The sequence below is a fragment of the Acipenser ruthenus genome, chromosome 7, assembly GCF_902713425.1.
Source record: "Acipenser ruthenus chromosome 7, fAciRut3.2 maternal haplotype, whole genome shotgun sequence".
NCBI classification, from domain to species: Eukaryota; Metazoa; Chordata; class Actinopteri; order Acipenseriformes; family Acipenseridae; genus Acipenser; species Acipenser ruthenus.
The window spans coordinates 26,640,362-26,655,798 of NC_081195.1; the positions used below are offsets into that span (position 1 = coordinate 26,640,362).

Genomic DNA, 15,437 nt, shown 5'->3' on the forward strand with positions numbered 1-15,437 from the left:
GCCAGCTGTTTATAAAAGCACTGTGCTTTAGAAATGAGTGCATCACCTGCTATTGTGTGTTCTGTGTTAGGTTATGATTAGGGTTAGGGTTGAGTTAGGGTTAGGGTTGGGGAGGGGGGTTCTGTTCAAGTAGAAACCACATTTTATCACAGTTCTCATGGTCCTTAAATGGTGCTTGGTTAGGACATTCTTGCATACAGTCATACAGCAATTGTTTTAAGCTGAAATCCAAAATTACAATAAGGAAGGTTGCATATTTTAAGTGCTATTGCCCCTATGTTTTCTATGACAATGCGTGATTTTTCTGGGTATATCTTGACCATTGCTAGTTAAGCCTTATACAGCAATATTTTATATTTCACTAACTTGGTTTATTCACGGTTAGACCATGCTGACAGTAAATCGAAATGTACTGTACCATATAAGGGCCCATCACTAGTTCACTGTTTTCAATATTTCAAGTTTTCTGATGCGTAAGTCAGGTAACAGAGTGAGTTTAGATATTTTGCACATGCTGCACTAAGCGTTGCAGGAAGTTTTCTGTTGTTCACCGAGGTGACTGGTGGTTTCCTGCAGCGAATATCTCTGCGTCGGAACTGTCCCTGACGGAGGTGCGAGACAAGACCCCGCTCCGACGCCCCGACCCCGGGATGATGCCCCTCCCGGACACCGCCTCCGGCCTGGAGTGGTCCAGCCTGGTCAACGCTGCCAAAGCATACGAAGGTAGGGAGCAGACACTCAGGACAGGGACAGCTCTGTTTAAAGTGATCGCAGTGAACAAGCAATCCCATCCCGACACCCAGCAACAAATACCATTTATCCAATTGTCATTACATTTTTCATTCCCATTTCTTATTCTTTACTGTTGATATAAGTCATGATCACGTTTTTGTTATAATGCTTTAATTTTGCTTTGGCAGGGGGTGTATGTTACTGACATGCTGTATTAACAGTAACTGCACAGGCTGCAGTGTGCAGATTACCTGCACAGCAGATCTGCTGTACTCATTGTATTCCTCTGCACAGGCTGCAGTGTGCAGATTATCTGCTGTAGTCAGACTGGAGCTGGAAGTGAGATTTGGAAAAAATATGTAAACCAAAAAAAACGTATAAAATTAGACAAACGTCTTTTGTAAAAGTCCTTTCCTGTTTTAAAAGGTGTGTTATAATATAGTTTAATTTCCTAAACTTTTTAAACATGTTTAAATGCTAAAACCTTGACATACCTGGGGTGTTGGTAACCACTCAAATAACCCAGAGCAAGAAGCCCTCCAATACAATTTAAAACAATCGTAATGTGTTCAAGACTGCGTGTGTACAACACTAATGGGCATATGGAATAGACGAGGAATGAATTCTGAATAACATTACATTCTATAAGAAGGTATTGCTGTCTAAAAACTAAGGCCTTAAATCATATTTCTGAAAACATTTAAGCAATGTGCATTTTATCGTTTGGATAACATTTACGTGTTTAAACGTTTATGTAAAAAACAATACAATGTTTTGGTGGGGGCAATCTTTTGATTAAATTGGTATTACCTCTTTGTCCACTCTATTGAAAGACGTTGCTGTTGATTAATGCAGTCAGTGCAGGCAGGGGATTGGGAGGGGTGCTATAAAGCAGCTATTGTCAGGCACACAGAGGCGCCTCTCATCTCAAACACCTGACACTCTTGTCACCTGAACCGCGTCCCTCTCTCCCACACAATGCGGAGTCGCTGGAATCCCAGGAGATGCCCAGGGGTCATGTGATTGTGCTGCACTGACACTCAGTCCGAGCTCTCAGACTGTGAGAGGAACCCTGCTGCCTTATTCACCTTCCACACTCAATCCGAGCTCTTTAAATTCCAGGAGCTTTTAAAATGATGTGAGCCTCGCTATATTATATTCTGAGCCTCAAAGAGGTGAACAATTTCAAAAAGCAGACGTCAGATAACTGAAGGTTTTCCGTCTTATTAACTACAGGGGACCCGTCTTATTATCAGAGAGTAGTGAAGTACAGTACCTACTAAAAGATAATACAACTTTAAAACTTGTGAGTTAATAATAATAATAATAATAATAATAATAATAATAATGATAATAATAATGATGCAACACTAAGGATTGGATATGTAAACAGAGGCCCAGTTCCCAATTGACCCCACCCTCCCTTTGTAAGTAATGGCTCCCTTTGTAAGTAATGGCTATGGAGCACCATTTGTGCCAAAACTATCGGGCCGTTAGTTTGTCAATTTGTTTGTCAATTCTTGAATTTGTCAATTAGTTTGTCAATTTTTTTGTGAATTTGCTTGTCAATTTGAGAATTGGTCAATTTGTCCAGCAATTAGTCCTTAAATTTGTCAATTCATACAGTAATTCATAAACGTATTTGTTAATTCATTTAATAATGAATTAACATTAATTAATTTGTAAATTAATTAATACGAAAGGCTGTACAGACCTGCACATTTCCAATCAACCAGACAAACTTCCCAACGACCAGACAAACTTCCAACTGTCAATCTCGCACTGTGTGAAAAAAATGCGACCTTTCTAGCCAATGGGAGCACACACTAATATTTTAATCAACGAAAATCAAGCCTCACTCAAAACTGCTTCAGCCAATAATAATAACAAGATACTCGCGTCCGCTGATTTTCAATGGAGACTTCCGTCTCACTGCGCGCAAAGCATTGTGGTATATAGAGAGTTAATGCGTACGAGATGTTGCTGGTTTTCGCCATGTTAAAAAAAATGCCGGTAGTTTGTTTACTGTACTACATTGCTGTGTCTTGATAATATTTTATGTTGTTATGTATTTCTAAAGTAACCGGTGTTACCGGACTGTTAAATGATTTAATCAATACGCTTCTTTAGAGCGATGTTTCTGCGCATGCGCCAGCGAACGGGACAGTGCTCAGAAAATAGCATTTTTCATAATAACTACGTATTGTCATAATTTGCTAATGTTGCCATTTTCTTCAAAAGGCCTTGGGCAAATGTGAAATATACTTCCAAAGTTTTATGCATTTTTTTTTAACATGGCAAACCAGCAACATTTTGAACGCCTGCATTGACTCCATAGAATTGTTTAGCCTAACTCTCTATATACCACAATGCTTTGCACGCAGTGAGACGGAAGTCTCCATTGAAAATCAGCGGACGCGAGTATCATTTTCATTGATTAAAATATTAGTGTGTGCTCCCATTGGCTAGAAAGGTCGCATTTTTTTCACACAGTGCGATATTGACAGTTGGAAGTTTGTCTGGTCGTTGGGAAGTTTGTCTGGTTGATTGGAAATGTGCAGGTCTGTACAGCCTTTTGTATTAATGAATTTACAAATTAATTAATGAATTATTAGATGAATTAACAAATACGTTTATGAATTACTGTATGAATTGACAAATTTATGGACTAATTGCTGGACAAATTGACCAATTCACAAATTCACAAATTGACAAACAAATTGACAAACTAACGTCCCGATAGTTTTGGCACAAATGGCACTCCATAAATGGCACCCCCTGTGTTGTCTTGTATGATAATGGCACCCCCTGTGTTGTCTTGTATGATAATGGCACCCCCTGTGTTGTCTTGTATGATAATGACACCCCCTGTGTTGTCTTGAATGATAATGGCACTCCCTGTGTTGTCTTGCAGTTCAGAGGACAGTGTCGCTGTTTTCCCTCAATGATCCCTCCCTGGGATGTGAGGTGAGGTCATCACTCAGCCCAGTGCACACGCTCGCAGCCCCAGAGAGGCTGGCCACTCCCAGGATCACACCTCCCATCAGGTACTGTGGCAGCTATGACAACTACACTACAACAAGCATTTACATTGATATAGTGCCTTTCATCACAAGGATTCCACAACGCTACACACACACGCACGTACGCACACACACACACACACGCACACACACAAAATTAACAATTAAACCATTGCATTAAAAAAATATAGAATTTAATAAAACAGAAATGATGTGATAAAAAATGTGGTTTTCATTGTAACATTTGAAAAACTAAGATAAAAAAGCTGGTTTGTAGAAAAATGTAAATAGTATTAAAAAGAAAAAAAAATATTACACATGATTGAGATGAGAAAAATGCAGCCCTCCCTGTTTATCTGGCTTGCACCTCAAACACCGGTGAAGCACTGAACACAGTGACTTAGTGGCGGGCCCATATACCCCAATGTTGCATTGTTCTGTTGCTGCTGTGGAGATTGGAAGTATTTTAGGAGTGGTGGAGCGAGTGTGTTATACAGCCTCATTATAACCTCGTTTGATTTGCACTCTGGACTATAAGATAGCATTCTGTTTGACCTCCTCACACTGTCTGGTTGCTGACAGCGATGATGAATCGATTTGCTCTTGTTTATTCAACTCATCTTCAAAGTGATTGAAACCGCTGGGCTGTATTTTGATGTTGGATACCAGTTAATAATGGCTGAGAGATGTAAAGCCATGTAATATGTATGGCACACCATGGAATTGGCAGCCCTCCGTGGGCAGAGAGTACAGTACGTGTTAAATGGTCTGTAGCTCAGACATGTTTTTAACAAGCTCTCTGTTCGTTTCACTGTTCCCTGGAGTCTCTGGTCCTGTCTTTGCCTGAAGCGGAGTTGCCATTAGCTCCCCTCAAAGTGCAATGGTTTTCATAATACTGCATCGCCTTACATTGTCCAGCCATTCCCAACTGTCAAACTATTGTTTTTACTAAGATGAACTGAATAAACACTGGGGAGGCGAGCATTTCAATACAGTAGAAAGCATTTACCTTCTGACTAAGGCTGCAAATCTTTAAACCTGTAAACAAAAATACAAACCCTAAACATCTGAGTGTTTTCCAAAACGTTAAACAGAATATCTTTTTATTAACCTTCATCGTTGCTAGTGTCACACTGTACAGTAGTGAGAGGACTCACTGGGTATAATCAGTGTCACAGGGTAAGTGCTGTGCGGCTGTTTTGTTTTGTTTTGGTCTCATGGGCCTCGGTCACCCTTAAGGGAATAAGTAATGGGAGCAAAACATTATTTGCTAAATGCCCAATTTAAAGTTTACCACAGTCATTTTGCAGTTCTCCTATGTTTTAATATAGTATTTTATATTTAGTATAGTATGCCATGCTTATTAACCCTTAGCGGTCCATTTATTCAGCGCGTCTCAGGCGCGTCAGGTCCAGTTTATTTTCACACGCGCAGTTTATTTTAGACGCGCTGTTTAAAACAGGTTTAAAAGGCACCGCATATCAACAGGACACTCAGTACTGCATCTCCAGCCCTGCCCCACCCCTTGTTCGCTGTATTTTTCACATACCTCTTCATAGTCGTGCATACCGATAAATCATCTCCTGATCACTCGTTTTATCACCAAACTCCTCAATAATGCGATCCAAGTCATTATTTTATTACTATAACATTTAAAAAAAGCTCTGCAAATGTCTGTGATATTCTTTGAGCGCTGGATGCAGAAGCAGCTATCTTGTTTGTTTATGTCCATGTTATCTATGTGATGCCGAGGCTCTCTGTATTCATGAGATACGCCTCCTTTTTTTTCGGCTTCTCTCGGCTCCTATCGATCTCACTCAGCCATTGAATGGTTTTCGCAGCTTTTTCTGGAGAAAAAAACGACTAGAGACCTGTTTTTTACGTCTTTTTGATGATGTCGGACAGGGTCCGACATTGGACCGGAAAGGGAAAATTGCGATGTCGGACCAGGTCCGACATAGGACCGCAAAGGGTTATATGCTTTACCATACCTCTCTGGGTATGCTGTCCCTACTGTTAAAACTACCTTTGGGGAACAAAGTGAACTAAGTCTGGTTCTGATAGCTATACAAAACAAATCATTAACAGACACCAGAAAATGTATGTTAAATTGATCGTTTCATGTTTAGATATTGGAGCTGTAAAAATGTCGGACACAATGTAACAAAGATTCCTCACTGCTCAGTTATACGTGAAGCGTGGAACAGTTGGTCAGTCTTTGTAAAAAGTAACATTTGCTATACCAGCTGGGTCCTTTCCAGACAGACACTGCACCTTTCAACAAGGGTAGAGGAGTCTGTAGCTCTGTCAGCAGATGGATCTGGGTGTCGGTGACAGTGATTTGCAGGAATCGGTAAAGGTAGCCTGTGGCAGATATCAGTCCAGTGATGGTGCACTGTAGTCAGCCAGGAGAGCTAACAGCTGTGTGTTTTAATGCATATGCTCTGTATCCTGTGAAAGAATTTGCATAACACTTGTTTGTGTCTTTTGATATGAACGCAATGGCAGTGCCATCTCTAAACAAACTTTGGGTTATGGGTCAGGTGGGCGCTCATGTATCCAGTCCCAGTTAATTCTACTGGGGCAGTAGTAACATCCTGGAGTCTACTAGCCAGCTCCCGGCAAATCGCATATGTTATGCAGGGATGGAAATAAGACTCCCATTGAATAGCAGTTTGATCCTTTCCTGGTTTTACTATGTGTTTTAACAAGACACACCTCAGCTTGCTGCCTATACACTGTGGCTAATCAAGCTGGTAGTAAAACCTGTAATGGGTGAAACTGCTCTGCAACTGGAGTCTGATTTCCATCCCTGCTATGGGTTTCCTCTGTAACAGTTGTGAAGCTTCACAGGGTTGATGTGGAGACTCAACCTGACTATACAAGGGATGTGACAAGAAACTCTGCTATTGTGATAAAGATGAGTTCTCTCCATGGCTAGTAATTGTACCTTTCTGTTTCTTTTAGTGAGGAGATTCCAGGTGACCTGAAGGGGCGGCTGTATCAGTTAGAGGTCATGCTGAAACAGCTCCATAGCGACCTGGAGAAGGTAAGCGACTCTAACTATTGGGATTTGCACATGATAATAAATGCTTTGAGGTCATTAGGGTTCAAATACTGCTGTACTCAATAAACAATTCCAGGACCACTGCTGTGTTCCAATTAAGGCATAATCTACAGTTAACATAAGAAATGTTCTGAATAAGAAGGAATCATTCAGCTCATTCATGCTTCTCCGCTTCTTAGTAGCAGATTTATCCAGCAAGTAGTCATGTCTTTAATCCAGTGATTCAGCAGCAGCAGCAGCAACAGCATGGTCAGGTAACCCTTCTACACCCTCACCACTCTCTGTGTGAAGAAGTGTCTCCTCCCCTCTGTCCTACATGTGTCTCCACTTCAATTTCCTGGTTTCTGTGCTGGAATTAAAGTACTGGCTTTGGTTAACTTTATGAACCCCTATTTTACTGGAGATATTCGCTGTCTAGTGCACAGGGTGGTCCAGACATACTGTGCTCTATACTTATTTTATGAAGCGGATGTTCAAACTGGTTCCTGTCTATAGTCTGTCAGTCATATTTCTTCTTGTTCAAGGCTAAATAGGTTCAGTTCATTCAACCAAATGTGAATGGACAGCCCAGAACAGAGTTGTGTGTCCCGGTCCAGAGGGGGTGCCTACGAAAGCTGTTGGTATCCAGCATGACTCCCTTCTCTTTATTGTGACAAGAAATATGGCTGAGGCTTTTCTTTTACATCAAATACAATCTCTGTTTGTGTTTGTACTTCAGGAGAAGCAAGACAAGGTCATCCTGTTGACAGAAGTGTCGACCCTGAGAGAGAACAACCAACGTCTTCAGAAGGAATCTGTGTCGGCCAACGAGCAGCTGAAAAAGTTCAGCCACATCTACACCAGCTCCGTGGAGAGGAAGTAGCAGCAGCTGCGCAAGCCGGTCCTCTTTACTTCCTGTTTGAAGCCAGTCCGGTTTACTGCTATTGCGGGGCACATGTCTTAATACAGTGTCAAAGCACTTAATGACCAGACAGGTATCACAAATGAAACAATAAATAATAAAAGAGAAACGAAAGCGGTTTAACATTTGAACTTCAGAATTTAAAGTTTAAACCACTTAATGTCTGTGCAGCTCAACATATTTATTAGCAGGAGAGAATAACAGAGGATTTATTTGTGGTTCCGTTCTCTCACCAACCACCAGGATGTTTGTCTGCAGGTACCAAATCATTGCTGGAAAAAAAATCAGAAAAGCAAGAGCAGCTTCAGGAACGGGCATCAGAATTTGAATGGAGTGCAAATCTCCTCAAAAACTTCTCTGATTTCATCTGGAAATCGACAGACATCATCCGGCTTTTTGTGTTTCTTAACAAGCAGCATTTCGAAAGACCAGTTTGACTATTGAGGTAAACGGGTTTCCAGACTGACTCGGAGCAGCGTTGTGTCCTGACATCAAACAATTTGCATCTGGGATTTGAAAAAGCAAGGAAGTAGGAAAAAAAAAACACCAATAAGGAATTCTGGAGGCCTCCACACAGCCAGCCACACAGGTGTGCTTGGAGCAGGTGCTTTTATTTTTATGGGCAGTCTTAAGTCTGTGAAAACAGACGTTTTCTTTTTTTAAACCTTAAATTTGCTTCCAAATGAAGCGTGAGTTTTTTTTGTTGTTGTTTTTTTTGTTCTTGTTTTTGTGCATCATTTCTAAATAGTCCAATATCATAACTGCTTTATATGTTTGCATATTTAATTTCAGTTGTTTTTTTTTTTTTAATGGTACTGTAGTGTAAACCTCACGGTATTGCTCTAACACATTGCATACACACATTGTACACCGATCAGAGCCGGGTAGCCTCCAGATGCCACTGTTGTGCTGCAAGCCTAATTCTGACCCGTTCATGTACCATCTTCTGCTGTGAGAGGGAATAGCAGGACATAGGAATGCACTGTACTCGTAGCCAGCATCCTTACAAAACACTGCAACTTCAATAAGCTATGGCAACTGAATGAGGCTGATTTGCTGAAACAAAACCACACTGTGACTCATTGTGATCGTGACTTTTTCTGGGTACAGCAGGGTCCATTTGAAGTCGCTGATACTTGCTGATTACAACGGCATCCAAAATATTTTGAGTTACAGGAACTGCTTTTGAAATCCATGGAAAAAGAGAAATCAAAAACCTGTATATTCCAGCGCTATAAGGGTCTGCCTGTAAGGGTCGCACAGTCTCGAGGGAGGATCCACTGACTGCTGTACCATTTAAAGCAAAAAAACAGCTACATGCCCAAGTGGAGTGCACTAGGAGACATACATATATATATAGTTTATATGTTGTACTATGGTCTAGACTTGGGATAGAGTATAATAGGGTGGTATGAATAATAATAATACAAATACTAAAGCTTTATATTTCAGATACTTTAAAAATGACTTTGTAATAGTTTTAAAATCTGCACTAAAAGATGTTTATTGCAGAAAGCCAGTTTTTGTATGTTTGATATCAAAATCGTCATGTCATGACTTTGTTAGTCTAATAACTGACCCCTTTTCCCTTCTCTACGATGAGGCTTGAGAGTTTGTGTACAGTAATAATGAGTTCAATTCTAATGTGCTTTTAAAACAAACCAACAAACAGTGAAATCTGCACTTTCTCGTGCATGGTTTAAAATCTTATCAGGATTCAGTGATCGAGAATGGCTCAGGAAGATACAGTATCAATAAGTATATGTTTAATTGTAAATGTTCTTTAGAAAACACTATATTTGTATAAAACGGTTCATTGTTTGTAATTCCTTTTTATGTGAATTTCTGAAGATTTTTTTTTTTTTTTTGAGAAAGTGAAAAAAGAATGCCAGTCAAAATTGACACCACAAACCGTGCTCGTGTTTGACTTAAAAGAGATCAATAATAGACATGTGGCAATCGTCTGAAATGAAATGCAGTATAGTGAATAACAAGCACCTGCACAAGCAAGAGTAAACAAACCAAACAGAAAAGTATATCTGAAATGCAGTTTGGAGTAGACAGACTTGTTTGTTCATAAAGAACTCAAGCAGGATTCTGAACCTCACAGATCCTTATTATCTCACAGTGGATGACCTCTAAAAGCAAGACCTGAAACTCGATATAAATGCCGACATCAATTTCAAGTTACATAAGCGATCAAGTCCAAAATATATCCTTAAAACACAAAGAAAATAAAGCACAGAAACAACTGTATGAGGTTTTGATTTTATACCGACTTTAAAAATGGACTTTGTGGGATTTGAAAAAAAAAAAAAACATTGAATAGAAATGACGGTAACAGTCACAAAACATTTAGGAACGATTTACTGAAAACAAAATCTCATCCTCGGTCTTAACCATATATCTTGCATAAAATCAGTAACTTGGTTAGAAATATTTTGGGATATTTTTACATGTTAAACACAGACTGTACTGCCGATGTTAGAAATATGTACAATAGTCATTACACGGTGGACAAACCTTGATAAACCAGCAGGCCTTTACTGTACCCAGTGCATCACATCTCTGATTGGGACAGGCATGTGAGAGGAGTGCACGTTCCCCTCATGCAGTAAGACGATGTGTGTCGCTCGTGTACCTTGTGGCCACTCTTACAGCTGTTCTCATGATTGTGGTACTTTGCCATTCAGTTAATAGTGTAGCCAATTATTTGAGCTTTTGTTTGAAATCTTTCAATTAAAACCAGTCGAACTCCTTGTGGCTTCCCCCCTGTTCCCATTAACATTGCCTTCTCAGCATCCCTGTGTTGTAAAGCACGCTGTTTAGTTAGTCTAATTGGCCTGCTTGTTGAGTCCTGTGTAAAAAACAAAAGGGAGTAAATATGCTGTCAATGTTTTTTTTAATGAACGAGATAAGGCCATTTGGCTCATCTGGTTTTGTAAAGGCAGGTTCTTAAAGGGGTCCCATGATTTAGTATCCAGATAACAGCAGATATGAATACTTTTGCACCCCTCTTCATAAAACTTTAAGGATCGTTTTAAATGATGATAAACTTCGTACCCGCTCAGAAACAATTGAAAGGGGTTTCATGAACAGCAAACTTTAATCAATAAAAACGGGCTTTAAAACAAATCAGTCCTTCACAAAACATTCCTTAAAATCTCTTTTTCTAGAGGGAGTGTTTCATTGGCTGTGGTACTCCTCCGGGTGAGGGAGGGGAATCATCTGGGCTTGTTACTCCTCACTGCGCCACAGCGGACCCAGTGCGGTCCAGCTCGGGGCTCTTGAGTCGTATACGGGCCATTGACATCCGAAATACAGCTTACGATTTATAGATGTCCCGATGTGTGTTTATTTATTCTTTTATCTACTGTTCTCACCAGCATTTTTAGTTTTAGTAAACTTAAGCCTATTTCCGTTTATAACCTGAAATGTTTATACGTTATTCGGTTTGAGATTTTCAGACTCTTTAGGAGCACAGGCTATGTTAGTTCTAATAGCGTTCAGACAGCTTTAAATTGTGCCTGTGTTTAAATCTGCTGCTATTTAGATAATCTGTATCTTCCAAACAACTTTCCAGTTTTATTTTATTAGAAAAAACTACAACGATAAGCGAGCTTTACAAATTGTGTGTGTGTGTGTGTGTGTGTGTGTGTGTATATATATATATATGTATGTATATTCTTCTGCAGTGTAATATACAGCCTAGGCAGATCTGGGTATCTGTAGGACGATACAGGATCCTGAGGAGTCTCACTGAACAAAGGGAAGGCAGTGCACTTATGTGCGTCTGGGACTGGGTTCATTTTTTCGCCAAAGAATGTGATCCTTCTGTTTTTGTCAACAGCGTTTTATTGTTGCTATTATTATTATTATTATTATTATTATTATTATTATTATTATTATTATTATTATTATTATAATTTATACTGTATTTTAGGACATAAAAATATTGTAACGGTAACAAAAAAAAACTGGAATTTTAAAGAGAATGAGAAATAATTTTTATAGGAAACTTATACAGAACTCAGAAGAACACTTAAACGTCTATACTGTATGTGTTTGTATGTAAATCTGTGACGTGACTATTTTGGCATAAGCTGCACTGTTAATGTCTTTAATATTTTTTTCTTCTTATTGTTTTTTGTTAATGTTATTTAAGCCCAGACTTCCCACTAGCCTGGGTTCGATTCACAAAGCTGGAGCTCATTCATTATTTAAAAACCATTGGGAGTCCAGAACGGTTTCAGGAATATCAAACCTGATTGTATTCATAAAAACAGAATTTGAATCACTCATGACTTAGCTATGTAAATAGAAACCATTGTTTCCAAAAACGATGGCTGGATAGTTTGGTTCTAGTAGAAGTTGCCATACCCCTTTTTTTAAAAATCGTGTTTATTTGGACCTTCTCTTCATGTAACTATTTTACCATTGCTGTCTTATTAAACATTTAAAGACCTCCTGCTGCAACTGCAAAGCTTTTCACTTCTGCTTACAAAAATGTGATGACCTAGTGTCATAGTTTTGAGACCAGCACTCGGCTAATCAATAACCTAGAGCACATGGATATCTGCAAACTGAATTCTGTTGAAAAAAAAAAACCCAGAAACTGCAATCGCAGTACCCAGAAACACTACAGCAAGTAGAGACGATGTTGTAAAGATACATATTTATAAGAGCGACAGTGTTAGGGGTGTAGCCAGCCTTTAACGCAAACACACAAGAGCATGTTCTTAAAGAGCATCTGCTCTGCATGAACAGCTTTTAATCGTTTTCTCTTCTGTATCCACAGTTACCTGCGTACCATACTGTGTGTCAGTGTTTTGTGCACTAAACACTGGGTGTAGGCTTTTAAAAAGCAATCATTCAGCCATGTGTCCCAACAGTGTGCAGCAGATCAGTCCTCTCCTGTGTGGCTCACAGATACCAGAGTCCTGTTTCCTTTGCTAGATCAGTGTCATTCCAGCTGTGCAGGAGACTGGTACTGAACTGCATTCCAACACTGAGGCAATCTCTGCTGTAGTACCTGTGACGAATGAAAAGTTTATCACAGATTTTACATAGGCAGCAGTTTCTGAGTTTATGATATTGCACTAAGTACATATTCATCATGTAATGAACTGTTCAAGTTACTTTCTTAGATGTCTTGAATACAATAGCAAATAGAAACTTAAAAAAAAAATGAATTGCGTTTGCTTTACGATGTTGCACTAAAACATTAAACACTATCCATAAATGTACAGTACCTAACAGACACTTGCACAACACAATTATGATGCATTGCTCCACTACTCCACACTGGGCAGCAGTGTGAAGTAGTGGTTAGGGCTCTTGACCGGAGCGTCGTGGGTTCAATCCCAGGTGGGGGACACTACTGCTGTACCCTTGAGCAAGGCACTTTACCTAGATTGCTCCAGTAAAAACCCAACTGTATAAATGGGTAATTGTATGTAAAAATAATGTGATATCAAAAATAATGTGTAACAATTGTAAGTTGCCCTGGATAAGGGCGTCTGCTAAGAAATAAATAATAATAAAATAATAAATAATTGCTTATTGCTGGCTATATCAGTTCATGATGACATACCTGGTGTCAGTATCGCTGAAGCAGTTCCACCATATTCAGGTGAATGTTTTGTTGACCATGTTTGGAATTACTGGAAACTCTGAGGTGATGCAATAGCTGATGGCCACCAATGAATATTTACACATTTGATATATTTGAGAGAGATGATGTATATATTTTGTAGCAACCCTATACAAATCTGTAACATTTTGCTACAGAGCTCCTTAATAAAAGAGCCCCAGCTGTATAATGTTGGGTAAACAGACCCAGAAATAGTCAGAAGGTTAGGCTACACCCCGGACAGGCTGATCTGTAATAAAGCAGTTTTTTATTTGTAGTAATTTATATGCATTGATTACACTAGTAATTAGGGGTGTGCTGATACTCCTAATTGCCTTTAAGAACTATTAATGAGCAGGTAATAAATAAATCTATTCATTGATGTGTTGATTAAAAAAAAAAAAAACTGTCCTTCCCTCAGTGGGTACCAATCAATGACAATTAAGTTCTGCATTGAGTGTTTTAAAAGTGTGTTAAACAAATCTTACATCTTCACCTTGCAAAGTATGGTTTAAAAGGAATCAATTCAACTCAAGCTGTTGCTGAAAAATGCGTAATATTACAGTTCTTTATTTATTACAAAATGGCAACTTTTACAAAGGGGGCGTGTCATCCTCTTGAAGTTTATTTGTTGTTATTTTAAACCATTGTCCTTGTTGTATAAAATAGTTGTTTTTTATGCATTCTTTGTAGCACAATATGTTTAAGTGTACATGTTTCCTTTTATGTAGATGATAACTTTGCTTTGACATAATTGTGTGTTTGAAATATTGGAGACATATTCTGTTTATTAAGTAGTGTACATTAAATAGTGTAAATGATCTTGTTTTCATTCTTATTTTATAAAAACAAATTCATACAGGTGAGATCTATATTTAATTTTGTGGTTGTTTTGATTCTATCTGTTTGCTGATAAATAAATAAACTTTTTTCACATCTTTAGTTGAATGGGTATGTACAAGAAGGAGGACAATAAAATAAATGTTTCCTACAAACTAGCTTGTCTTGTTTGAAATGGTTTTTAATGCACTGTATTCAGCTGTGCATTGTAACACTGCTCCCCTTTTTCCAGGCTGTAGTTGGGAGCCATAATTAAGAGACTGCTGCAGTATTTTATTCAGCCTTATACAAGAATATAAGTACTACTGGAATGACATTGTGAGGCTAACGGGAGCCATGACTGTACCGCATTATAGCCGGTTCTGCATTAAAAAGGGCCTTGTATTAACAAGAGATCATTGCAGAAGGATTTGACAAGCCCTGCCATAACACTGTCAGTATGCCAGGTACGCTGCAGAGCCCCTCAGTGGATGTATGAACCTCGTGGCACAGGACGCTCTCCTGTGTGTGGGGAAACTCCAATCCAGGCTTGTAGAGTCTGCACAGATTATTCGTGTTGCATGATGGCACCACCGATGCCATGCAGCCGACACCATGCTGGTACTGCAGGTACAGGTCTGCAGCCAGGCGCTAGGGTGCTGTGCCCACATTGCCTCCTTCATGAGGTATTTAGGAGACCAAAGCACCTTCCACTGCTGACAGATTTCCCTCGCCAGGATGAGCAAAGTGGTGACGGGCAAGATTGCTCGTAGTCTCCTCAGGAACGACGGACTGATCGCTTGGCTGCTCTCCCGGGTTCCTTTACAAACCGGGGCTTATCAGAGGTCTTAGTCTCTTTGGTTCAGGATGCTGTTAAACCCTGTCTGTGCATCTCCTCCCGGTTAGAGTGCACTGAGACTAGGAGAGGTGACCCTATCCACCTCCTCATCTCCTCCTGGTTAGAGTGCACTGAGACTAGGAGAGATGACCCTATCCACCTCCTCATCTCCTCCCGGTTAGAGTGCACTGAGACTAGGAGAGATGTCCCTATCCACCTCCTCATCTCCTCCCGGTTAGAGTGCACTGAGACTAGGAGAGGTGACCCTATCCACCTCTTCACCTCCTCCTGGTTAGAGTGCACTGAGACTAGGAGAGGTGACCCTATCCACCTCCTCATCTCCTCCCGGTTAGAGTGCACTGAGACTAGGAGAGATGTCCCTATCCACCTCCTCATCTCCTCCCGGTTAGAGTGCACTGAGACTA

The 15,437-nt window shown here is 39.7% G+C and overlaps 1 protein-coding gene across 1 annotated transcript in view; it reads left to right on the forward strand.

Annotated features, from left to right (window-relative positions):
* LOC117415563 (signal-induced proliferation-associated 1-like protein 3) overlaps nucleotides 1-14,350 on the forward strand; it is a 125,335-nt gene extending 110,985 nt beyond the window's left edge. The window contains 4 exon segments of the mRNA XM_059026718.1: nucleotides 577-723; nucleotides 3,647-3,779; nucleotides 6,723-6,804; nucleotides 7,541-14,350. Of these exon segments, the coding sequence (XP_058882701.1) occupies nucleotides 577-723; nucleotides 3,647-3,779; nucleotides 6,723-6,804; nucleotides 7,541-7,684 (506 nt within the window). The 3' untranslated portion in view covers nucleotides 7,685-14,350.
* The last annotated feature ends 1,087 nt before the right edge of the window (nucleotides 14,351-15,437 follow it).